The sequence below is a fragment of the Notolepis coatsorum genome (assembly GCF_963971535.1).
Source record: "Notolepis coatsorum genome assembly, chromosome: 18".
NCBI lineage: Eukaryota > Metazoa > Chordata > Actinopteri > Aulopiformes > Paralepididae > Notolepis > Notolepis coatsorum.
In genome coordinates, this window is record NC_140182.1 from 39,595,239 (window position 1) to 39,622,418 (window position 27,180).

Consider the following 27,180-nt stretch of genomic DNA (forward strand, 5'->3'; position numbering starts at 1 on the left):
AGGTATCTATTCTGGACTGGGTTGGGCTGAACTGGGCAGTGAAAGATGCTGGGTTGGACTGGGTTGGGCAGTGAAAGAAAAAAACCGAAGTATGTTGTGAAGTGTATAGATAGATGTGAAATATATAGATGTAGCAGTAGTCTATCTGTATGTCATATGTTATGATGAATTGAAAATGCCGTACTGTATTGTACCCATTCTGCAATCTGTTAATAAAGTTTTCAATCAATCAAGTTAACTTTGAACCTCGGTTGTCAAGCCTCGTCAATGTTGTGTATGCATCTGGGTAGGCACACTGTGCCTTTAAGACAGCACGGTGGTCTTACGACAGTACCGTCAAGTGTTGTGGTAACGTCAGTTGGGTTGGTGTGCTGTTGTACACAGTGCACTGGTTGAGCTTAGCTAGCCCCTTTCGTGACTGCGATGTGCAAGCCAGGGGCTTTTGAGCATGAAATAAAATGTCTAACCTTACGTCGTAGTCCGGTGCTTTTTTGGAAACATTATAGTCATAACAGATACACCTAGCTGGCTGCTTTGAGCACACGGGGCTAACGTTAGCTAGCAAGCAGCTATCGCTAAAACTAGAAGCTAACCACTGTATACATTTCCAGTAGACTAACATTACACCTCTGTGATTTAAATGTGTCCTTAGTAACTTATACTCGAGGGTTGTACTAGGGTTGGATGCAGTTCCCCGTTGGTCAGTCTGTCTGTTTTCCATCTTCTGCTGTGTTTAACGTTATCCGTTTGCGAGTGCTCCTGATGGCTAGCCTAGTAACGCAGGACTTTTATCATTATATGTCCGCGGGTTGGCCAGTACTGCGCAAACTTTTATTAAACATTATATGTCCGCGGGTGGTCTTGTGCAGTGCTCTCGTGGCACTGTCGACTAAAGCGAGCACTCAGAAGACGCGCACCGTTTGCCAGTGCAGTGATTGCAGAATGTTTTTTTTTTTTGTATACTCGCCAGACTGGCGAGTGGTCTTCATGAATCACTCGCCAAACGTAAAAAATACTCGCATTTGGCGAGTAAAGTGGCCTAATTTCCTCCCCTGTTCTCGATGTCTCTCTGTCATAAAATAATTTGTGAAACCGGTGTTGTTCTAGTGGAGCATCCCATGGGACTCTGTGAGCCTTTAGAGCTGCCCTCATTTGTAAATAAAAGAAAAAGGAACTACCGGGGAGATCAAATTCGTTGGATAGGTCCTGAAAAGACCGGATACCAGAGTTGTTGAAAATATCCCTCAATACATGGATACCCTTCCCCTCCCATCTGGGGAATCTAATGGGTCGTTTTCCAATAAGGAGCTAATTGTTATTGAACAGTGGGGAGTGCGTGTGCCATTTATGGCGGTTAGTGCGAGTTCTCTGGGTATCACGCCAAATCTGGATCACATGTGTGTTCAGAGGGCCAAATCGTAATTTGCATTGTTTAATTGAGATGTTGGTATACACGATATCTTGAAGTCTATGTGGGGACACCATCTCCTCCTCCAATGGACGCCAGGAAACAGCTGCTTGAGCGTCAAACCACGTGATAAGAGGTCTTAGAGAGTATGCTTGGAAATAATATTTGAAGTCCGGAAATGCCAAACCCCCGTCCAATTTACTCCTCTGTGCAGTGGTTCTCTTTAAGCGTGGGCGTTTGTTATTCCAGACGAATTTATATGCAGCAGAGTGCAGTTTTTGCCAGTAACCAACAGGAGGAGACAACGGAAGCATGGAGCTGATAAAATTAATTCTAGGTAAGACATTCATCTTAATTATTGAGGCTTGGGCCTGTAATGAGTTCTTTAATTTGGACCACCTGTCAAAATCCTTCGCAATCTTGTCACCCAAGCTGGAGTAGTTATACTTTACAGTCTGGTTAACAGTCGGGAATATTTCAACCCCAAGGCATTTAAAGTGATCTACCATGAGAATATTTGCTGGAAGGAGGGTTGCCTTCGCAGCCTCGTTGAGTGGAAGGAAGGCTGATTTTGGCCAGTTGATCTTAAATCCAGATAGGCTGCCAAAGTCATCTATTACTTGGAGAAGGTAGGGCAGAGAGACGGCTGGGTTCTGCATAAATAGGAGTACATCATCCGCATATAAGCTGATATGGTGATGTGTGCCCTTAATTGACACAGGGGATATAACCCGGGATTGTCTTATGTAGTGAGCCAGAGGTTCGAGTGAAAGAGCAAAGAGTCCTGGGCTAAGAGGACAACCCTGACTAGAAGAGTGTGAAACAGCGAACGAATAGTGGTGAGCAAAGCTTCCCTGTCAAGATCATGGCAGAGGGATCTGTGTAGAGGACTTTGATCATGTGAATGAAACCCTCGCCCAATCCCATCCTTTCTAGTACTGCCCATAAATACGACCACTCCAATCTGTCAAAGGCCTTCATCGCGTCTAAGGACATGACAGCCGTAGGGGTTGCAACATCCTTACTGGCATCAATCACGTGCAGTAACCGTCTGATATTATCCGTGACCAGTCTGCCTCTTATAAAGCCAGTCTGATCGGGGTTAACCAGAAACGTCATGTGCTTTTGCATATAGCTTGAGATCGGCTCCGAGGAGACTTAAGGGTCTATAGCTGCCACATTCCGTGGGGTCCTTATCTTTCTTGAGTAGAACAGATATAAGTGCCATATTGACATCCCTGGAGAAATTGCCCTCCTTGACTGAGTGTAAAATCATTGAAAGTAATAAGGGACCAAGTATATCCCAAAATGCAGTATAGAGTTCCGGTGGAATGCCGTCCCAACCAGGAGCCTTGCCCCGCTGCATGTCCGCAATTGCTTCCCTGAGTTCATCTAGTGTGATAGGTTCAGCTAACCGCTTTGCGTCCTCCTCTGAGATTTGTGGTAGGTTAATTTGACTAAGATAGTCCTCCAGCTTGGCGTGATCAAAGACCACTTCCGACTCGTACAGGTTGGAATAAAATGAGCGAAATGTATCATTGATTTTGTTGGGGTTGGTGGTTATCTCCCCCTGTTGGTTCTTAATGGCAGGGATATCCGCAAATTGATCGCTGGCCCGTATCCTCATAGCCAGTAGGTGACTTGGTCTAGAGCCATGAAAGTAATAGTGTTGTCTTGTTCTGTGCATTTGAAATTCAGACTGTTGTCTTAAAATGGAGTTTATCTCCTTTTTCACCACTACCCCCCGGGATCTAGTGCTAAAAGAGGAGGAGCCTATATTATGATAAAATTTGTTTGCAAGTTTAGCACTGTCAGCCTTTAAAAGATGCGTTTCACTCAGCAAAGCCACATTGACCTCCTGTCTTTTCATCCATGTAAGTACACTTGTGCGCTTATGTTGAATATTAAGCCCCCCTGAATTCCAGATCAAGATGTTTAAGTTAGCCATAGTCCAACCAGGTTGCAGTATGATTGAACGTGATTCCCCTGAAGTAGAGCACCACAATATATACACAACCCCACGCTAAGGACCTGTTGGGCGAGAGCAGACATACGATAGAGCGAGCAAAAAGAAATTAAAAACAAAAAAACCGTGTGTCCCCCCCCCCCCCCCCCCCCCCCAAATAGCTTGTCCGATGTCGATCAAACATCACCTGGCACTGTGACCACCAGGACCACATTAACTTTACCATTCTAACCCGAATTGTATATTGTAACAAATTAGGAATAGGGGGATTCCCCCGTCTCTCAACAGAGAGTATCAATCTATGTCTATATAGAATTCAGTGCATAGAACATTATGCATACGATAAAGGCACATGAAACATAGTTCGTCCGAACTGAACTTGATTAAAGTGACGTACTCTTAACACATGTCGAAATAACACCATTGTGGAAACAAACCCTGATCATTACCGTGCTGTCCACGTTGAGGCTGCGCAGCGTCGGCCACAGACTTGTATTCTGTTATGACAAGAAGGAGAGTTAAATGCACAACATTGTCCGCAGCGGTAGGATAGCCTCGACCTGCTACCCGCATACAGTTCGTTGCAAAGGGGAACAACCCCCTCGAATGGACGGATCATAAGCATATTCAGTCTGTTTGAGTGAAGATTGTGATCTTCATCCCGCCCGGTTAGAGCCGAATAAAGATAATAAACAAACGTAACAATCCTCGCACCGTTTACTGGATAGTGTTGGATGATACAAAGGCAAGAGATAAATAATAATGAAAAAACTGATAAGAGTATAGGGCGTCTGAATTACATTCAATTAGTCCGTAATCATGTTCGTGATGGAAACAGTACCGTATAGAGAAGTCAGGTATTACCGTCTTGAGGATTGAGGAAACAGCGGTCGACCGTGTTTACCATAATGCTGGGCCGGCTAGCTAGCCGGTGTGCTAAAAGCACATGGGCAGTGAGGTCGGTAGCTTGGTTAGCTTGTATGCTAGCCGCCCACATGTGGAATCAGCTCCGCTCCTATAGGGACGCTAGCCTGGATAGCTAGCATGTTAGCAGGCCACGCGCAAAGCCCGCCTCAGGTACCCGCTCCAGCCCCTCATTGCCTGTCGCTCGGCGCATGCTCCACCGCGGCCTGTCCGCTCCCCCCCGTCGGAGCGACCGTGCTGCTTCTTCGAATGTAGTCCTCCGCCTCGGATGGTGACTTGAACAGCCGGTTGCACGATACCTCTCCCCGTCCCGTCTTCACCTTTAGCGTTGCTGGGAATAGCAGAAACACCTCCACAGCTCGCTCTCGTGCCAGATCCATAGCGCCTGCGATTGCTCTTCGCCGTTTAGCTGTGTAATCGCTAAAGTCAGCGGCGAATTTCAATGTACAGTTATTCACAACCGGAGGTTTCTGTCTGGCTTCTCTCAGTATATGCTGTCTCGTCTGGAATCTCAGGCAGCAGAAAATGAATGTGCGAGGGTTTGCACGTCCGCCCTTCAACTGGGTAGTGGCGGGTCTAAAGATCCTATGCGCTCTTTCGATCTCAGGTCGAGCTAGCTTTGGGAACCATTTTGGGACCATTTCCTCAAGGTACCTTATCGGGTCGCCATCCTCCGTTTCATCAGGCAGTCCATATATTCTCACATTGCATCTCCTACCACGGTCCTCCAGGTCTGCCGCCTTCATCTCACAATCACGTAGCCTGTCCTCCAAGTTTAATATTCCCGCGACGTTGGTCTCAGCCGCCTGCACGACCACGGACATATCTTCCTCCGCCACGGTTAATCGAGTATCTATTGCAGCCACCTCCTCCTGCAATGCATCCACCCTGCCCGCTAGCTTAGCCAAGATAGCGTCCGTTTCCTCTCGGAATATCGACCTGATGAGATCCCTATCCACGGCGTTCAGGGTTCCCAACTTGCTCTGCGTATGTTTAGACATAATTCTAACTTTTGGAAAATCAAATGGTATAAAAAATCAAACGTATTCAGGGATAATGTGGCCTGGTTGCCGAGCACCGAAAAATCAGCCAGCCATGTGCTGTGGAACGGAACCGGAAGTCATTGGATGCCATTTTGTCACAGGAAAGATTAGCCTCTAGGATGGAACCCAGGTAGGTAATTTCATCTTTCCTTGTGACAATATTGTCACCCACTGTAACTGAGAAGCCGTCGGTCTTGCTGAGTTTGTTATTTGAACCGAAGAGAATGGACTCTGTTTTGCCCATGTGTAATGATAGTTTGTTGTCGGCGAGCCATATGAAGATTTTGCCTAGTTCGGAGTTCCGAGCTGAGGGTTTTTTCAACCTGTAACTTGTTCTTGTCAGAGACCAGCACGGCTGAGTCGTCCGCAAACAGGAACAAGTTGCAGTCACAAGCTGACGACATGTCATTTGCATAAATTAGGAACAGTAGCGGTCCTAGTATGCTTCCTTGTGGAACACCACAGCTCACTGGGAGGGGGGGGATAGGGTACCGTTTACCAGGTAGTACTGTATATTGTACCCATTCTGCAATCTGTTAATAAAAATGTCAATCAATCAATCAATCAATCAATCAATCAATCAATCAATCAATCAATCACAATTTGGGTCTTTCGGTGTTCTAGTCTGGCACCAAGCAGAGCACAGAACGCTGGTATTCTGACGTGACGATGACCCTTCTTCTTTTATAGCTTCCTTGGCATTTGAGACATGCTATATGTCTCATGGCCACTTGGAGGCGCGCGTGTCTCACCTAAAGGTAAACGTGTCATGACATGCTGAGCGGGTTACAAAAATGAACCGACAGCTCAGAGGAGCAGTGGGCTGGAGTACTTTTCACAGACGCCGCTACTTTAGCTGCTATCTCTGCCCGACCGTTAAAATGCTTTCCCCCAATACTCTCGTCAAAGAAAAGACAAGCCTTTCTTTTTAAGCACTTAAAGTGAGTCGAGCGTCATCATGGCAACTTCGGAACTGTACTCCAAGGTAGGCTCAATCATACTGGATTAAGTTAGTTCACTGCAGGGCTCTGGTTCACTGTCTAGCCAGCTCAGTTTTGACGCTGACGTCAATGATGCAAACGTTTGTTTCAGATGGTCTCGTTTGATGATCTATTAAGCGTTTGCCGTGACCTCCTACATGTTTCTTTCAATGTTCTAAAATATGCTTACCGTTACCTTTTTATAATGTCAGTCATTTGTTTATCTACTTTAGATTAGATTCAAATGTAATGTCACCATTACTCATTATACAGAATGAATGAATGAATGAATGCAAACTTTATCAGATTGCAGAATGGGTACAATTTATACAGTACGGCTCAATACACACAATTGTTAAGGGGATGCAGACCAGAGAAAGACGTTTGTCTTGTTTACATCAGGGTGCCCCATTTTCAATTCATAGTGACATTTATGACATACACAACATACATGACATTTATGGCATAGGGACATACATGACATACAGGTATAGTACTGTTACATTTGTGACATATATGATATGCAAATATACAGTACTGTTACCCATAGATCCTGACGGAGAGATATGATGGGGAGGAGACTGTACATTAGGAGGGGGTGGGTGGGAGAGAAATATACATACGGTGGGGAGAGAATACGGTGGGGAGGAGACTGTCTATTAGGATGAATGAATGAAATGAATGAGAACTTTATTTAACAGATTGCAGAATGGGTACAATACAGTACGGCTCAATACACACAATTGTTAAGGGGATGCAGACCAGAGAAAGATGTTTGTCTTGTTTACATCAGGGTCCCCCATTTTCAATTCATAGTGACATTTATGACCTACACAACATACATGACATTTATGGCATAGGGACATACATGACATACAGGTATTTAGTACTGTTACATTTGTGACATATACGATATGCAAATATATACAGTACTGTTACCCATAGATCCTGACAGAGTATATACATGGGGAGGGGACTGTACATTAGGAGGGGTGGGTGGGTGGGAGAGAAATATACATATGGTGGGGAGAGAATATATACATACAGTGGGGAGGAGACTGTACATTAGGAGGGGGTGGGTGGGTGGGACCGTGGGAGAGAAATATACATACAGTGGGGAGAGAATATATACATGCGGTGGGGAGGAGACTGTCTATTAGGAGGGGGTGGGGGGGTTTGGAAATTTACGGTGGCCAGTTTAGAATTGCAGCCTCCCGTAGGTGCTCTTTTAGAGCGGTTTTGAATGTGGGTAGGGATTCACATTCCTTTACAGCTTTGGGTAGGGCGTTCCACATTGATGTGGCATAATTGTGAAACGTTGCGGAATCTGACATGTACATGGGTACCTTAGTCGTATAGTGTATCTTGTAGACCAGGCCCATTGCAAGTTGCTGTACTCTGTCGTCTACTCTAAGCCATCCTAGGTAGTCAAAGTGGGCAGGGGTGAGGTGGGTTCTAGGAGTAAGGTCAAGTAGTAGTCTGACCAGTTTGTTTTGTGATGTTTGTAATCTTGTTTTTAGCGCCTTTTGAGGTGCTTTGGTACCATGAGGTGCAAGCATAGTCTTGGTACCCTTGAATGAGTGCTCCTGCCAGAGTCTTCAGGGTATTCTTGTTTACCAGTGAGGAGATCCGGTACAAGAATCTAGTTTGTTGGTTGACTTTTTTTATTACCTTGGATGCCATTTTGTCATTGGAAAGATTAGCCTCTAGGATGGAACCCAGGTAGATAATTTCATCTTTCCTTGTGACAATATTGTCACCCACTGTAACTGAGAATTGATTGATTGATTGAAAAGTTTATTAACAGATTGCAGAATGGGTACAGTACAGCTCAATACATACAATTGTTAAGGGGATGCAGACCAGAGAAAGACTTTCGTCTTGTTTACATCAGGGTCCCCCATTTTCAATTCATCATAACATATATGACATACATGACATACAGATAGACAGTACTGCTACATCTATACATTTATGACATATCAGATTTGCAAATACAGTACTGTTTGTGATACAAAAGTGTCCAGAAAAAGAGTGTATTTACATTTGGCGTAGAAACTGTACATTGGAGGAGGTTGGTTGGGTGGGGTGGGGTTGGGTGGGTTGGGTGAGGGCTGTACATTGGAGGTGGGGGGGGGGGGGGGGTGGGTGGGGTGGGGTTGGGTGGGTTGGGTGAGTTGGGTGGGTGGGGTGGGGTTGGGTGGGTTGGGTGAGGGCTGTACATTGGCGGTGGGGGGGGGGCGGGGGGTTGGGTAGGGGACACACACATTTTACACTGTACATTGGAATACTGACAAAGCCTTACTTGGTCATTTACTGTACAACTAGGTTAGGACATTTGTAGGGGCCAGTTTCGAATTGCAGTCTCACGTAGGTGTTTTTTGAGAGTGTTTTTGAAAGTGGGTAGTGATTCACATTCCTTTACAGCTTTAGGTAGGGCGTTCCACATTGATGTGGCATAATTGCGAAACGTGTTTAGTCCCTTGTTTGAGCCGAATCTGGGTTTTACATGATTTGTGGAGCTCCCTCTGGTGTTGTGATCGTGGTATTCACTGACCTTTGGGAAGTATTTTGACATGTACATGGGTACCTTGGTCGCGTAGTGTATCTTGTAGACCAGGCCCATTGCAAGTTGCTGTACTCTGTCGTCTACTCTAAGCCATCCTAGGTTGTCAAAGTGGGCAGGGGTGAGGTGGGTTCTAGGAGTTAGGTCAAGCAGTAGTCTGACTAGCTTGTTTTGAGAAGCCGTCGGTCTTGCTGAGTTTGTTATTTGATCCGAAGAGAATGGACTCTGTTTTGCCCATGTGTAATCAGGGTACAAAATAGTTACACGCCCAGCGCCATTGGCTTGTAGATTTATTGGTTGACGCCTAGAATTTAAGGTCTGCCCGCCACCTGGCGGCTAACAAAATACACTGCATCTACCGCTTCTCCTCCGGTCCGATCCACTCCCTCCAGGCCGCTCACAGTGGTTTAACACTGATGTAATATACATGTAGTACAATGCCAAAGCAACAGATGGCGATGTACAAACATGAAGGCCATTTTCAACCAATGAGAAGGGTGAACCTGTGATATCCTGTTCAGGCTTTGTCACTCACATCCTGTTAGAAAAAGTTTTGACGCCATTGTTGTTGTCGTTAGCTTACATGCTAACGTTAATGGCAGCGACCATAGCATTGTGGCTAGGCTAGCTATCATCGCTTAATAGAGCTAGTGAATGGATAAACAACGTTATTTAACATTGCAGAATTGGTACAATTACAATGCGGCTCAATACAAACAATTGTTAAGGGGCCCAGGGGGTGTAGACTGTTGTAGTTTGAGCTAATTTACACCATGCTCCAAAAAAATAAAAAATCTGCCGAGCGATGTGGCGCGGGGAGCGGGGAGCGCTTGATTCAAGGTGAGCGCTGAGCGAGCGGAGAGTGACTTGGGGGCGGGGTCAACATGAGCGATTAGCGGAGCAATTCGTTTCCTTATATCGCTTCCTCCAGGGTTCCAACTTGTGTTGACAAAATGCAACCCTGCTCAGCTACGGGGAATCAGCGCTCTCTCTCTAGACTAGAAAGGTGCACTCAGTAGAGCACAGATGTCCGCCAGGGCGGCAGCCACACATAATAATAATAATAATAGATTGGATTTGTAATGCACTTTTTGTTCACTGGGATCCCAAAGTGCTACACTACATGGTTAAAACAGTTAAAAAAAATAGAAATAAAATAGTTATTAGTAAAACAAATAAAATAAAATACAGAATAAAAATAAGATAAAAATAGAACATAGTTAATTAAAAACATAGTATAAACAGACAATTTAAAAACAAAAGCGCAATAAAATTAAAATAAAAAGGTAACAGTCAAAGGCCTTTTTGAACAGGTAGGTTTTCAGGCCTGCCTTCTCTCTATCTATCTATCTATCTATCTATCTATCTATCTATCTATCTATCTATCTATCTATCTATCTATCTATCTATCTATCTATCTATCTATCTATCTATCTATCTATCTATCTATCTATCTATCTATCTACCTCTCTCTCTCTCTGTTCAATGATTTAAAGTGGCCAAACGTTACAATATAAATACTAATTGGATTTGTGGCTGGTAAAAAATCTGCCCGGCTGGTAAGTCAAAAAGTTAAGTTTGTTCCCTGTGTGTAATGATAGTATGTTATCAGCGAGCCAGGTGCAGATTCTGCCGAGTTCTGAGCTGAGGTTTTTTTTCAACCTGTAACTTGTTCTTGTCAGAGACCAGCAGGGCTGAGTCGTCCGCGAACAAGAACAAGTTGCAGTCACAAGCTGACTACATGTCATTTGCATAAATTAGGAACAGTAGCGGTCCTAGTATGCTTCCTTGTGGAACACCACAGCTCACTGTGAGGGGGGGGGGGGGGGGGTAGGGTACCGTTTACCTCCACCATCTGTTCTCTCCCCTCAAGGTAGGATTGCATCCAGCTCACTGATAGACTATCAAAACCAATTGCTTTTAGCTTGTCAATCAGAATGGAGTGATTGACAGTGTCGAAGGCCTTTTGTAGGTCCAGCATGACCATGCCGCAGTATTTGCCCGCGTCCACCTCCAACAGTAAAGTGCAGTAGTAATATACAATTAACATTACCATAATATGTTTCAGACTCAGTAATGGTTGTGTAGTTTTTTGCAGGTACCTGTCAGTAGTAGGACCTGTGCCATAAAACATAATACTCTAACTTTGCAGGCTGTGAGACATGTTGTGTGACCTCCCCCTCCTCTGTCCATCAGTATGCCCGTGTGTGGCTCCCACATGCAGTGGAGGTGTGGAGGTCGGCAGAGCTCACCAAAGACTACACTCCCGGGGACAAAGTCCTGCGTCTCCAACTAGAGGACGGCACGGTGAGTCAGGCACTTGGCAAAGGGGTGGGAAAGTAGAATGATTGGAAAAAAGAGTGTTATGTTATCCTGTGATGGAGCCCTGGGTGCCTCTCTCCAGAATAACATTGCCAAGCATGTCATCATGAATCAACTGTTTGCTGGACTTATTCAGGGCAGCTACGTTAGAACTCGGCTGTTCATGAGAACGGCATGTTTGGTGAATGCACAGAGAGAGAGAGATGCCAGTCAAGGTGGATAATGTGTGACTGATCACATTGGCCTACTTCACCAATGCTGCAGTGTCTTCACTTAACACGGTGGCTACCTGCAGATGTGATGTCAAGTCAAGGCATGCGCTTGAGGTATGGAAACGAGGCCAAGATGTTATCTAGGGTGTGTATAAGCCAAACGCCTGTGCTGGATAGAGAGGATTCAAACAGAGGTGCCAATTCTTTCACTTTGCATCGGTTTCTTTTCTTTTGTAAACTCTTAATCTGACTTGAGAGATTGCCAGCCGCCCCTTGGGGTTTGCGGACGGCGCTTAATGTTTTGTTTATTTTCTAGGACGTGGAACACAACATAGATCCCCGAACCAACAGTCTACCGCCATTGAGAAATCCAGACATCTTGGTGGGAGAGAATGACCTCACGGCCCTCAGCTACCTCCACGAGCCTGCCGTCCTGCACAACCTCAAAGTGCGCTTTGTCGACTCCAAGTTTATTTACACCTACTGCGGTAAAAGGCCATTCGCTCTCCTCACCTGCTATCTTTGTAGACTTTGGAGTCTTGTCCACAGTGCCCTCTGACACTAATCTACTCCTCAACGTTGAATCTGAGACTGCTCTTAAAGGAACACGTTATTAAAACATGGAAAATGATAAATACAGACAACAAATTATTTTATGCATTCAATGTTCACTTTGGTTTTTATTCACAATTTTCTATGTTAGGTAACTGTATTCTGTAATGTTTTGATTTAAGCTATTGTGGGTTTATTTTGTGTGTGTGTGTATTCAGGAATTGTCTTGGTTGCCATCAACCCCTATGAAAGCCTGCCCATCTATGAAGCAGACATCATCCATGCCTACAGTGGTCAGAACATGGGGGACATGGATCCCCATATATTTGCTGTGGCAGAAGAGGCTTACAAACAGATGGCCAGGTTTGGTCACATCCAATCACATTTACAGTTTAATTAATGTTTAGCGAATAACATGTTTATTTCCTGTTAGATTCCTACTGTCAAATGGGGACTGATGTTTATTTCCTGTTAGATTTCTACTGTCGGATAGGGACCATCTTTCCCACTGCTGATAACCGGTTCAGAGTACCTCCTTTCTCTGTTGTTTGTTATAACCTTCTGTTATGTTTTTGTTTTGTTTTCTTTTATTTAAAGGTGCTATAGATAACATTCAGCCACTAGATGTCACACTAGAGCACCAGCATGTAATTTATCCAATCGGGTGCATTCCACGTGGGCAAATGGTCATTTTGGACCCGCAAAAATAGTTCCTTAACACTTTGAGTGCCAACGACGAGAAATCTTGTTAGTTCATGCCATGCGTTGAGTGCCAACCGACGAGAAATCTTGTTTTTAATCGTTATTTTTTTTTATTATCGATTTCATCAATCTAGCCTCACGTTACCAGTGGGGATCTGTCTGAGCTCGAACAGAGAAAATACCGCCCCCTATCGTCTCTCCGGATGGTATTGCACCCCATTGGATTGGACTGAATGAAATGGATGGGAAAAAAAGAGTTCGGATTCCACATTTTACTTGTCAGGCATGTAATCCGAGCCAAACCCACTCATTGCCGAGCCGCAGAACAGCTTGGAATATGTGTTTCGACCACCCAGCGTTGGATCAATAAATGCGATCGATATTTGGAATGGCGATCAGGAACTGGAATAATCTTTTTGGAGAACATCTGATCTGAGGTAAGGAATCTATTTTACCAGTCTTGGGATAATCAGAGCTGTTTTCACCTATATATCAACGTGTCCCATATGTGTGTGTGTGGCTGTGAGTGTGTGTGTGTGCTGATCAGGAAATAAGATAATCGATTTTTCAGCCCGCTTCTATATCGTGCATAAGTACACATATACTATCGATAATCTAGCGTTTATTTGAAAACGATTCATAAATAGGCCGAAAAATGACAACGTGTTTTGTGTATTACAGTAAAGTGCGATTCCTGCAGAATCTTTTTTTTTCTGAAAGTTTAAAAAAACGAGTGTTTTTCAAAATGGTATAAAACGGAAATGAACCGATTATAAAAAAGAAAAAAAAATCAGTTTCGACAATGTTGACTGCAAACAAGTCATTGATAAGCGACGGGCGTATTAGACACATAGCCATAATTTAAGATATAGTTTATTATCAAATGTGAGCGCTCTGTCATTGAATAGAGCGTTGGTACTCAACAGGGTATCTAGGACTGGCACGGCTGGCACGGAAAGTGTTAAGTTACATACCAAAGTGTAAAAATGTGTTGTAATAGCGCCACCATCTGGCCAAATGGCACCACATTCAGCACTGCACTGACTGCACTCCCTTTGGTCCTCAGCAGTACACCCGCCAAGTGTGAAGTTAAACGGATGAGCGGTTCTCAAGATATGCACGCCTGAGACGGACAGAGAGACAGACATGCAGGACAGAGAGACAGACATGCAGATAGACAGACAGACATGCAGATAGACACGCAGACAGACAGAGAGACAGAGATTTCTTCCTTTTATAGTTAGATAACATCTTTCCATGGGTCAAAAATGCATTAAAGGGGACATGCATTATAAATGGCTTTTTCCAGTATTTAGCATTGTTTTATAGCAATAGGGGTTAGTATCAATGGGTCTGTGTCTCTAATTACCATATTGACTCATCAGTCTAGTCTCGAGTTCACGAGATCTTCCCTCACTCAACTAAGCCGTTCTGATTTGACGTATTGCTGACGTGAATATGGCACTGATTTGCATAACTAAGGCCCCCTCTATGGTTGACAGCGACAGCAGAGCGAGGGGAAATATCTTCACTTCCTCAAACAGAGCGAGGCAGAGAGAGAACGAGAGAGGGAGGGAGAGAGAGAGAGAGAGCAGGGTTTCCGTTAGAATTTTTTTTTGCCGGTCTGAGTGTCCGGTAGATTTCAATCTACCGGACAAATGGGATCAATTCCGGTCAGAGTTTATTGAGCTTAAAAACAATTGATAGGCCTATATAAAGAATGACATCCTCAAGGCATTTATAATATTTTAACTTAAAACTAGGCTACTTTTGCGTATATACAGTCATTAATATATTCCAAATAAAATAAGTCCCTCGAGACTTCGTGCTGCTGCCGACTTGAGGTGTCGGTGGGCAGTCTGCCCGACATTAATAAACAGCAGTCTGTTATAATCACATTTTTATGAGCTAACGAATTCCGTTATATTGGACATTTGTATTAATTATATCAAGCGAAGAACTGAGAAATTTGGCAGAGAGAGACGGCAACATTATTGTGGGTTTGCGTGATGTATATCTCCACCTCCCAACGACTTGGTGCTGGTCATAATGTCCGGTGAAAATAATTCCCTCTAAGCACAATTCGATTATTTGAATTGTATTAAAATAGGCTAAAATTAAATAGCCTATGCGATGAACGAAACAATCATTACATTTGTTTCATCGTTGCTTCACCAAGCAGGTCTAATAACAGCGGAGCTTGCTGCTGCTAGATTTGCTAGGAGCATGCAGCTGCAGACCCGCAGAGCAGTGGTGTTTTCAGGTCCGGTCTGGGGACCGCTCAGCAGTGCCCCCCACCCAACAGCTGAATTGCCAATGGCTGAATTGGAGTACTGCACTGTGCCGGCAAAGCTGGTGGGTTCTGTGGGTCTGCAGCTGCATGCTTCTCGCAAATCTAGCAGCAGCAAGCTCCCGCTGACAACAGCGTTGTCATTATTAGACCTGCTTGGTGAAGCAACGATGAAACAAATGTAATGATTGTTTTGTTCATCGCATAGGCTATTTAATTTTAGCCTATTTTAATACAATTCAAATAATCAAATTGTGCTTAGAGGGAATTATTTTCACCGGACATTATGACCGGAGAGATTAAATATGTCGGACTTCAACAGATTTTGCCGGTCAAATACCGGTAATTACCGGACAACGGAAACCCTGAGAGAGAGAGAGAGAGAGAGAGAGGAGCTTCTGTCTGGGAAACAAACACACACGCATTTTACACACAACCTGATGGCGCGCGTGGGGAAACAAACACACACACGCATTTTACACACAACCTGACGCGCAGGGCTTCTCCCTGGTAGAGAGAGAGAGAGAGAGAGAGAGAGGGGGACCGCGGCGCAGGAGTGTGTGAAACACACACACGCATTTGACGCGCGGGGCTTCTCCCTGGTAGAGAGAGAGAGAGAGAGAGAGAGGGAGAGGGAGAGGGACCGCGGTGCAGGAGTGTGTGAAACACAACACACGCAACCTGGACCTTGCAGGGAAGCAGTTGCACACACGCATTTACACACACAACCTGGACCGCGCGGGGGAAGCAGTGGAGAGATAACTTTATGCTCCGTGTCCCTCTCTCTCCCTCCCTCTCTATCTCTCTCTCTGTCTGGTGTGGGTGACTCTCACTCAAAGCGCTTATGGGCGGAGCCCATCCAAAAATAGCCTGAAATCCTGAGGCTGAAAAATAATGCTTTTGAGTACTTGATCAAAAATATAAAACAATGAATTTGTTTTGAAAAAAACCTTTCTGATGTGTTCCATAGACTCTCAGGAATTGTGTAAAGTTGCCCAAATAGTGCAAGGAATAGCAAATCATGTCCCCTTTAACTCATCCAGCGTCATTGCTTAATGAGCCAGGGGGCGCTAGAACGCCATCGCTTTAATCAATGGGGAGACTGCAAGATTTGCGAGTGCTTAAAATATATCTTATATTATAGCTATGGGTCTAATACACCCGTCGATTGTCAGTGAGTTGCTTCCAGTCAACATGCACAAAACAGATTGTTTTTTCATCCGTACATTTCCATTTTATACCGTTTTGAATAAGAGTATAGTTTTGGTGATTCTTAGTAATCCCAGGAAAAGACGCGATAATAGCGTTTTAGTGGAATACACTAAACACGTTGTCATTTTTCGCTCCTCGTGCATACATGAAATGGCCCTCGTAGTGCGGCACTCTCCCCCCCACCTCCTGCACCCAACGGTAAACAGCCACACACACACACAGACAGCTTCGATCGCGGTAGAAAGAAATAGTCAAGTCAAGTCAAGTCAAGAGTTTTATTTGTCACGGCATACAAGTATAGAATGAAATGCGGGTGGTCTTGCAGGATTTTATATATAGAGTCCTTACCTGGTCTCTGATGTAATGCAATTATCTGATCGCCATTCCAAATACTGCTCGTGGAGGTCCGTCCCACATTGCCCGGCATTGCATATGAAGGGGGGGGAGCATAGCAAATGTAAGGTTGTAAACGCTAGTCCTGCGGAGTATTTAAACTCCGCCCGCACGGCTCAGATCGGCCCAGAAAAGAAACTACACCATTTCTAATAGAGTGCAATACCGGCTGGAAGGCGTAGGCGGCGGTCTTTGCCCTTTTGCGAGCTCAGACCCATTCCCAATGATAACATCAGGCATCAGGCTGTTGTGAAGAAGGCACGGCAACGCCTCTACTTCCTCAGGCGCCTAAGGAAGTTCCAAGTCAGTCAGAAGATCCTTAAGAACTTCTACTTCTATGTACAATAGAGAGCATCCTGACTGGCAATATCACCTCCTGGTTTGGGAATAGCACCACACAAGACCGTAGCAGACTACAGAGAGTGGCCCGTTCAGCCGAGCGCACAATTGGAGGGGGGCTTCCCACTCTCCAGAACATTTACAACAAGCGGTGCAGGGGTAAGGCTAAGAGAATTATCAAGGACTCCAGCCACCCAAACAACTGCCTCTTTGAACTGCTGCGGTCAGGCAAGCGATACCGGAGTCTCATGGCAAGCACAGAAAGACGCAGAAGAAGCTTCTATCCCCAGGCCATCAGGTTGCTCAACGAACAATAACACTATGCAACAACCATCAAATGCACTCACAGCACACACATTAGGGATGGGAATCACCAGTTTCATCACGATACGATATCGATTCTTTGGACAACGATACGATATTTGCCGATATCACAGTCTGCCACGATACGATACGATTAGATTAGATTCAGGTGCCTGCGATCGATACGAGACGATATTATGTGCCCATTTAACACAATCAGTCACATTTAGATCAACTAAAAAAAGGCTACGGAAATATCAATGGACGTTTTTATTTTTGAGCTCTTTCAGACATTTAAATGAAAAACAATCTATTGTTTTTAATACAAATAGACCTCCTGTTCACTAAAGTGCCACGTTTTTATATATTGAGCTTTAAACTTTAAGTAAAATGTTTTGGAACTCACAACACCCCTTCCTCTCCCAAACCATTCCTACAATTGTTTTATGTTGCATGATGATCATGTTTAAATATCAACATTATCTGTCCATCCTCAGTAAATAATATCAATATAATAATACTCCTGACTTCATCTGGTATTTTCATACACACACACACACACACACAGAGACAGAATGCCCCCGCCCCTCCTCCTCCTTCCCCTCTCCTCTCTCCGTTTATCTCTCTCTTAGCTTAGTTAGCTTAAGCAGCTAATGTAACGTTAATTTAGACTGGCGACGATGCAAAGCATGTTAGATGCATTTGACCCGTTGCGGGGAAAAAACTGCACAGACTTATATCGGGTCTCAAAATAGACGCTCCCTAGCTCTGCTGTACAGAGCTAAACGGAGTTTCACAACACTGTGCGCGGGGCGGATATGACGTCGCCGGATTTTCAAAATAAGAGTATCGCAATATGAATCGATCTTTTTACGTTGCATCGATCCTATTTGATTATTGATAATAGATCGATATATCGATCTGGATCGATGTATCGTCCCACCCCTAACACACATCTGCACACACTCACTTTAAACAATCAACCCACTGCAGCACCCACTCTACACACTTTAGAACACCTAGACACACTTTATATTTATTGGCAAAGAATTTGCACTACAACCCATACCTCAGGACACCTTACTGTAAATTGTACCTAATCCCATTTCTGCTCTGCACTATATTGTATATTGTATGGTAACTCAGTTACTGCTATCCTGCATTTAACATTGTACATGTACATACTGAACACTTGTGTCTACGTACGTGACTTCTATTTTTTACTTTTACTTTATTTCATACTTATCTTTTGTCTAGCACAGTCTCTGGAGCTTAACAGAAAGAAGCATTTTGTATACAAGTATTCTGTACTTCTGTATGACAACTATTAAAGAAAGAAACTTGAACTTGAAACTTAATGGATGAAAATGAATGGATATAGCTAATAAAAGAAATAACGATTAAAACCCGACTTTTCTCATGATTGGCGCTGAACGGTTGGCGAGTTAACCCGACTTTTTCCGTTATTGGCGCTGAATGAGTTAAATGAAGTTGCTTTGCTTAGATGTTTTTTTCTTTTTTTTTTTTATTATCTTTATTCGCTTTTTCCTGGTCGTGCAGGACCGACAGCTTTTTCTTGGCCACGCAGGACCGACAGAGGAGAGAGGGAGAAACGGGAGGAGAAGAAGGGAAGACATGCAGCATATGGTCACCGGGTGTGGGAAACGAACCCGGGACGACCGCTTCGCGACTCAGCGCGCTATGTGGTGTGCTACTGGAGCGCCCCTGCTTAGATGTTTTTCTATGTGGCTCTTGGTGTCAGATACCCTGTATACATTGTAGTTATACAGGCATATTGGTATTGGTATCAGTGCATCCCTACTCTCGCAGTGTGTTTTTATGTTCACATCAACATAATTCTCCTCTTACTGCAGAGACGAGAGAAACCAGTCGATCATAGTAAGCGGGGAGTCAGGTGCCGGCAAAACCGTCTCTGCCAAGTACGCAATGCGTTACTTTGCTACCGTCGGCGGCTCCTCCGGCGAGACCAACGTTGAGGAGAAGGTTCTGGCCTCCAGTCCCATCATGGAGGTAAGACATGTAGCTCATCATGGAGGTAAGATATGTAGACCATCATGGAGGTAGGACACGTAGACCATCATGGAGGTAGGACACATAGACCATCATGGAGGTAGGACACTTAGACCATCATGGAGGTAGGACACGTAGACCATCATGGAGGTAGGACACGTAGACCATCATGGAGGTAAGACACGTAGACCATCATGGAGGTAAGACACGCAGACCATCATGGAGGTAGGACATGTAGACCATCATGGAGGTAGGACATGTAGACCATCATGGAGGTAAGACATGTAGACCATCATGGAGGTAGGACATGTAGACCATCATGGAGGTAAGACATGCAGACCATCATGGAGGTAGGACATGTAGACCATCATGGAGGTAGGACACGTAGACCATCATGGAGGTAGGACACGTAGACCATCATGGAGGTAAGACATGTAGACCATCATGGAGGTAGGACACGTAGACCATCATGGAGGTAAGACATGTAGACCTTCATGAAGGTAAGACACGTAGACTATCATGGAGGTAAGACACGTAGACCATCATGGAGGTAAGACACGTAGAGCATCATGGAGGTAAGTAGGGCTGTCTTAAATACTTCGAAGCTTCATTCGATGGCACAAGCTTCGAACATAAAAAAAAAATCGAATAAAAAAAAAAAATAATTTTCTTTTAATAATTATAAAAATAAAATAAAATGTGCCTCCAAAATCTTGCGCCTCCATTCCAATGAAACTAAAGTAAGCGGCGCCTTCCCGCCTATATTCCAATTAAACGAAAGTAACCGGAGATTATCTGTTGAAAACAACAAGGACATGTGCAGCAGACATGTCGACGAAGAAGCGAAGCAATGCCGTTTGTTATTTAAGACTATGTCGGACAGATTTGTGTTCATTGTGCTGCTTTTTTAAAGTGTCCCGACCCATATAAAAATTTCTTAATAAAACATGCTTAATTAAGTCGAATTCTGCCTTTGTCTCTATCAACTACATATAAATATTTATATAATTGTTTGCTTGATAGACGAAGGTTGCAACATAATTATGTAATGTCATGTCGTTGGCTGTGAGAGCAGCCCCACTGCACCCAGGCAGGGCAGCCGAGTGAAACCTTGTTGGCTGTGTCACAGTCACGAAAGGGGCTACTTAATTAATCCAATCCACTTTATTTATAGAGCACATTTAAAAACAACAAAGTTCACCAAGTGCTGTACAAGTCCCACAAGATAAGATAAAAAAAAAAAATATATATATATATATTTTATAATTTAAAAAAAATTTCCCCCCTCGAAGCTTCGAATTAAAATCGAAGCTTGGCCCCGAAGCTTCGATTGCCAAAAAAGCTTCGAAGGTCAGCCCTAGAGGTAAGACGTAGACCATCATGGAGGTAGGACACGTAGACCATCATGGAGGTAGGACACGTAGACCTTCAGGACAGCAGGAGGTTATGACCTGACGATGGTTACTAAGGGCCCTCTTCTTCTTTTTCTTTTTAATCCAGGCTATAGGGAACGCCAAGACGACCAGGAATGACAACAGCAGTAGATTTGGGAAGTACATCAACATAGGTTTCGATAAGAAGCATCGCATAATCGGTGCTAACATGAGAACCTACCTGCTGGAGAAATCTAGGGTGGTGTTTCAGGTGAGATTCGCAGACGGCCGTTTGACTTGCGTGTCCTTAAAGCATCCCGTCCCACAAATGGACTGTTGTTCTTCATGATATCTCCTCCCTGCTGCTAGTAAGACATGAGATTCATGATATCTCCTCCCTGCTGCTAGTAAGACATGAGATTCATGATATCTCCTCCCTGCTGCTAGTAAGACATGAGATTCATGATATCTCCTCCCTGCTGCTTAGGGATGGGAATTGATAAGATTTTATTGATACCGATTCCATTATCGATTCTGCTTATCGGTCCGATTCATTAACGATTCCCTTATCGATTCCTGATCAATTGTTAAATGTATCATTTAAATAAATAAATTGGAAATGCAACAGAACTAAGCTGGTTAGAATCAGGGGCGGAGCTAGGGGGTGGCTACCTGGGCTCAAGCCCCGGATGTATTCTGAAAAGCCCAGAATCTATTTAATTTTTTTTTTTTTTTCTTTTTTTTTTTTTTTTTTTATACAATTCATCATTGTTACATGAAAATATGTTTGCACCAGATTTAGCAGAAGCTAATTTCCATCTGTGGTCTATCCAGCTGCTAACTGTATTTGAGTGAGTTAAGTCTTGGTGTTATGGTAGACTCAGACCCAAGCTTTAAATCACAATCAACAAGTTGACAAAAACTTAATTCTTCCACCTTAGAAACATAGCTAAAGTACGGCCATTTATAAATCAAAAGGATGCTGAAAACCAGATCCATGCCTTTATCTCAAGCCAACTCGACTACTGTAATGCACTTCTTACCGGCCTCCCGAAAAAATACGATAACTATTTTATTGCAATGCACTATTGCATTATTTTATTCTATTTTACTAACTATTTTATTGCACTGCACTATTTTACTTTGTATCAGTGAATCATAGACGCCTGGCCATAAGAGCATTCGGAGCATCTCTGCTCTCCCACTATTGAACTTGGGGGAGCAAAGGTATGATCTTGCTCCACCACTTTTTGATTATATGAAAAATATGATATACCCCCCCCCAATATATAAATCTAACCATAACTACGTTATGGTTAACTGAGTTTTATAGTGAAAAGAGCAGCTTTATTGGTCAAGATTGAAGGCTCTATATTGCAGGAAATTGCACGTACAGGTTCATTAAATTCAAAAAAAAAACTGTCGTGGAGGGGGTCGTGCATGACCCCCTCCAAACCACCCCTTGCCTGCCCAAAAAATATATATATATATAAAAAATCAAAAAAAAAATCAAAAAAAAAATCAAAAAAAAAGGGGGGCCCATCTGGGCTAAGCCCCGGATCTCCTACAATCCTAAATCCGCCCCTGGTTAGAATAACATGCAACTTGACATTTCTGATTGTCATTTATTGTTGAGCCCCCCCCATGTCCAAAAAATACAAAAACTGTAAAAAATTGATTTAACTACACTTAAATAAAATAATGTATTTGAGATTATCTTAAACTAATTTAATCTATTGAACTGTAGATACATTCAAACAAAAATACAGCATGAGTTCTCTAGGGCGTTACGTCATTGTTTTAAAATGCGCAACTGTCGGAAAAACATGGCATCGATAAGAGGAACCGGTTCTCGATTCCCATCCCTACTGCTGCTAGTAAGACATGAGATTCAGGTAAATTCCTCAACACGGAGATGGTGTCTAGTTTTTCTGGTAATGACATTTCAAAGAAATATTTTCAAATGTAAATAGTATTATGTTTTAATTCAGGTTTAACAATATACTTGACATTTCAAGGGGGGCTGGGATTATGTAACCCTTGTGTGGTGTTCAGGTCTGTGGGACCTGTTTTCAATGTTTACTAAAAGAGAAATTGTACAATGAATGAATTATGTTTTCAACCTGAAACTCGTTGGCTTTGGCAAATTTTCTGTGAAGAACATATAAACACACATTTTCATTGAGTGCACCTCCCCTACATATTTATATTACATACATGTAGTGATGCACGATATATCGGCCGCCGATATAATATCGGCCGATATGGCCGTTTTTTTACACATCGGTATCGGTCCGATATCAAGATAGGGCCGATATTAAAGAAAAAAAAAAACATTTTTTTTTTTTTTTTTTTTTAATCTTTTTTTTCTTCTTTTTACATGTTTTGGCCTTAAATAGTTTCAAAATATCAGTCATTTCTGAAAATAAGTTACAAAAGTAAAAAAAATTATGCGTTTTGGAAAATAGCTCTTTATTTGATTATCATAAAAAAGTGTTTTCTATACAGAGATATCGACATCGGTAAATATCGGTATCGGCCAGAACAGCAATATTAATATCGGTTATCGGTATCGGCCACAATTTTCACATCGGTGCATCACTACATACATGGTATTTGTAGTGTGGAGATTGTAGGTGTAAACATGTTAAAATTAAATGAAAAGGTTCCTTCACTGTCTGCCTCCACCCTGTTCCATTTATACCATTCAAGATAAACATGATTTATTACATTAATGTCTTGATATAATGGATTCTTTATAATGAATAGCACTGTTATTGATAAATGTGATCTAGCAGAGGTAAATGGCAAATATTAACCACAGACGCTCTATAGATTGTATAGAACATCTCTTAAGTATTTTTTACATACATCTTTATGGCTCTATTTATTGTTTTAACATTCCAATAATGTTGTGGGGCCATCAGACCCATGAACTGTGAGTAAGAACAATGCGAACACCACACAAGGGTTAATGTAATCATAATGGAGTTATTTTGGTTTGGATATTAATGACCCATTGAAGCATGTTGTTTTTTCCCCAGGTGTAGTTTTATTTATGGTCTCATTGTGCTTATTTTTAGGCCTATGAAGAGAGGAACTACCATATATTCTATCAGTTGTGTGCCTCGTCACATTTACCAGAGTTCAAAGCCTTGAATTTAGGTATGTGACCTTAAATGAGCTATAGGCGGCCGTTGATTTTTGGCAGAACCTTTAATATTTTCTTTTTAATATTTTCAAATCCTTAACCCAAATTCGACAATGCCCTTCCCAATCAGAACGCACCATGATGCCTCCAAAGCCACGCCCTGCTAGGTAGCCTTTGTGTACCGCGCATGTCAGGGTTTGATAGACGGCTCGCTCGTTCCAATCATTTGACTTGGTCGTTTGTTTGATTGGATGTCGTTGTTTTAGCTCCTGCACCTTACCGGAACAACAGATTCTTTAAATGTCAGTGTCAAATGTCTTATTCCTTTGAGTACTATCGATTACTGTCAAGTGTCAAGATACAATAAGAAATATAAAATGTTGCCAAAAATCTGTGGCCGCCTATTGAAGATGTGGGGACATTAGGCCTGTCTGAAAGGTATTGATATGTAAATGAGACAAAACATTGTATTTGTACCAGATGTTATTATTCATTATTGTCTGGACCGCTTCCTGTCTCCAGCTCCCCTGGCGTTTAGAACATAATGGACTTTCTGATTGTTACGATTATTAACCAGTTTGATGAAACCACTCACTAGAAATGGACTTGTGTTGCATGTTGAAGATAACGGAGTATTGAAGATAACTCAGTATTGAAGATAATTCAATATTGAATATTGAAGATAACTCAGTATTGAAGATAATTCAGTATTGAAGATAACTCAGTATTCAATATTGAAGATAACTCAGTATTGAAGATAATTCAGTATTGAAGATAACTCTATTGAAGATAACTCGGCATTGAAGATAACTATATATTTCTGAAGTGTTTAACATGTAGATGACATCAGTGATCTTGTATGATTAATGAAGGCTGTGCTGGAGACTTCCACTACACTGACCAGGGTGGAAATCCCATCATAGAGGGAGTGGACGACGCCAGAGAGATGAGTGACACCAGAAGAGCTTTCTCTTTGTTAGGTGAGTCTCATTACCGGTACTTAACAGATGAGTGACACCGAAGGGCGTTGTCCTTGTTGGGTGAGTCTCATTAATAATAAATCCATCTCTACAGAATGTATGAATTAATGTTGCGTTTTTTTTCTTCAAATGTAGCCAGGAGTAAAGAGTAAAAACCCAGTCAAAACAGCAGTCAAAGTGTATATTTTCAGCACTACGTTTGTTTACCAATGATTTGAACTGTTATTAGTGAAATATGAGTTTATAGAAAGCTCAGGGCATCGAAAAAGGTGCTTGTAGACGCAAGGATTTGGCGCAACCTAACTTGAGTGTAGGCTTTTGAGAGAAGAGACCCAGGGCTTTCGATGGACTTTCAAATTTTATAAGAGTAATTTTATAATAATAAAAATACACTTCCCAGCTCACACCAGCCCCTGTCAATCATGTGACTTCTAGCTGACTTTTTTTCTTTCTCTTATTTTTCGGGATCATATCCCACAAACCTGAACATTATTCCCATAAAACAGAATGCAGTTTGTTTCTCTACCTTTCTGTGAATGTCTGGCAAAAAAATGGCGTTGCAATCGGATGAAAAATGGCGGAGACATTTACATATATACATTTATAAAAAAGTAACTGTACTTACAGTAGATTTCATTCACGGTTTCTGCTGCACTGCCTGAGTGCCTGGTGATACTAAATTCAGATTGAACTCTGCCATTGGAAAGGGGAGATTGGGCCTGATCCATAGATGTGTGACTTGGCCATAATAAGGTAATTTATAGGCCTGATATTCTATATTCTATAATCATATTTCAAATAGCATGTGTCCGGATGGCAGAATTCAGTACTGTCTCTACAAAATCTCCTGTTTAATCATCTGCCCTTTATTCATTTGCTTAGATTTTTTGTACACGTGATCTCAAGAAGGTGCTGAATAAGCTCAGTGGCAATCTTTCATGTCTGGTAATTTTTAGCATGGTGTTATTCACCGTCAAAGATAAAACAAAATATATAAAAAAAACTATATTCACAATATGTAGAAGTGGAGCAATCTTCCATTTACTTAGGTATGTATTTTTAGGCGGATTTTCAGAAAATATGGCTAGGGTTTAAGAGGTTAATAATAATGGTGATGATAATAATGACAATAATTATAATAATAGTGATGATAATATAATAATGATAATAATAGTGATGATAATAATAATAATAATAATAATAATAATAATAATAATAATGATAAACAAATTAAAACAACACTCTAATAATGACAAAATAATTCAAATACATTTGTGACAGCTGTGTTTAGGTCAGCGGTTCTCAAACAAGCGTGGATTTTCCTTGCAGACAAAAACAACCCATTGGCAGAGAAATGTGCTGATAATGAGCTGGATTAAGAAACTCCAGGATAATCAGCAGAGATTTTGGGGTATTTACTCTGCTTGATGGCTTTTTGTAGGAAGTAGGAACAGAATGTTGCAAAAAATTATTTGAAGCCCATCATCTGTAGCCACTAGAAGGGCTCATTGAACAATTTCCGAGAGAGAACGCGGACAATTTTGATGACTGGATCAAAGATCCGTTCATTATGCATGACTCAGCAGGCCTCCCACTGTCTGAGCAGGAAGCGCTCAATGATCTTTCATGTGACGAGCTACTGAAAGTCAAGTTCACTGGACAGGCCATCGCAAAGTTCTGGATATCAGTCCAGTGTTGTGTAATGCTGCGCTGAGAAAGCTTGTCCCCTTTGCATCAACATACCTCTGTGAGGCCGGATTTTCAGAGTAGAAGCGGATCTTCGCCAAAGCGCATGTGAACACATTTTCTTTTCATGTGCTGGCAAAATATTTTGGCAAAATATGCCTTGTTTTATAAATTTGTATACACAATCAATTCCGTTGCTTTTGTTGATAATATTCATTAATTTCATTGATAACATAGTGCTGTAATTTCATTTTCTAATAAATATGCATGATCAAGTTCAACAACGTGTGCTTTTATTTTGATATTCCTTATTTCCACGTTGAAATTACGCGATACATTAACCCATTCAGTGCCAACCACGAGATTAGTCGGGTTAACTCGCCATGCGTTGAGTGCCAAGACCCCAGAAAACTCGGGTTTTAATTGTTATTTCTTTTATTAGCAATATCTATTCATTTTTCATCCATCCATCCAGCCTGACGTTATCATTGGGAATGGGTCTGAGCTCGAAAAGGGCAAATACCGCCGCCTATCGTCTCCCGGATGGTATTGCACATCATTGGATTGGATTGGGTGGGACTGTGCATCAGAAAAGAACTCCGGTCCCGGGGTTTCCCTTCTCGGGCAAGCCTGTTACCACATTCACTGGGGAGGCTGGGAGCAGCTTCGATTATGTGTTTTGGACTATAATGTTGGATCAATAAACGCGATCAATATTTGGAATGGCGATCAGGAATTGGATTAATC

At 42.5% G+C, this 27,180-nt stretch overlaps 1 protein-coding gene across 1 annotated transcript in view; it reads left to right on the forward strand.

Annotated features, from left to right (window-relative positions):
- Positions 1-6,299: 6,299 nt before the first annotated feature.
- Positions 6,300-27,180, forward strand: part of LOC311245330 (unconventional myosin-Va-like) — a gene marked incomplete at its 5' end in the record, with an annotated part of 105,397 nt that continues 84,516 nt past the window's right edge. The window contains 8 exons of the mRNA XM_084335166.1: positions 6,300-6,326; positions 11,084-11,194; positions 11,738-11,909; positions 12,192-12,336; positions 19,087-19,243; positions 20,744-20,887; positions 23,700-23,781; positions 24,640-24,747. Coding sequence (XP_084191292.1) covers positions 6,300-6,326; positions 11,084-11,194; positions 11,738-11,909; positions 12,192-12,336; positions 19,087-19,243; positions 20,744-20,887; positions 23,700-23,781; positions 24,640-24,747 — 946 coding nt within the window. The remainder of the gene's footprint in view (positions 6,327-11,083; positions 11,195-11,737; positions 11,910-12,191; positions 12,337-19,086; positions 19,244-20,743; positions 20,888-23,699; positions 23,782-24,639; positions 24,748-27,180) is intronic.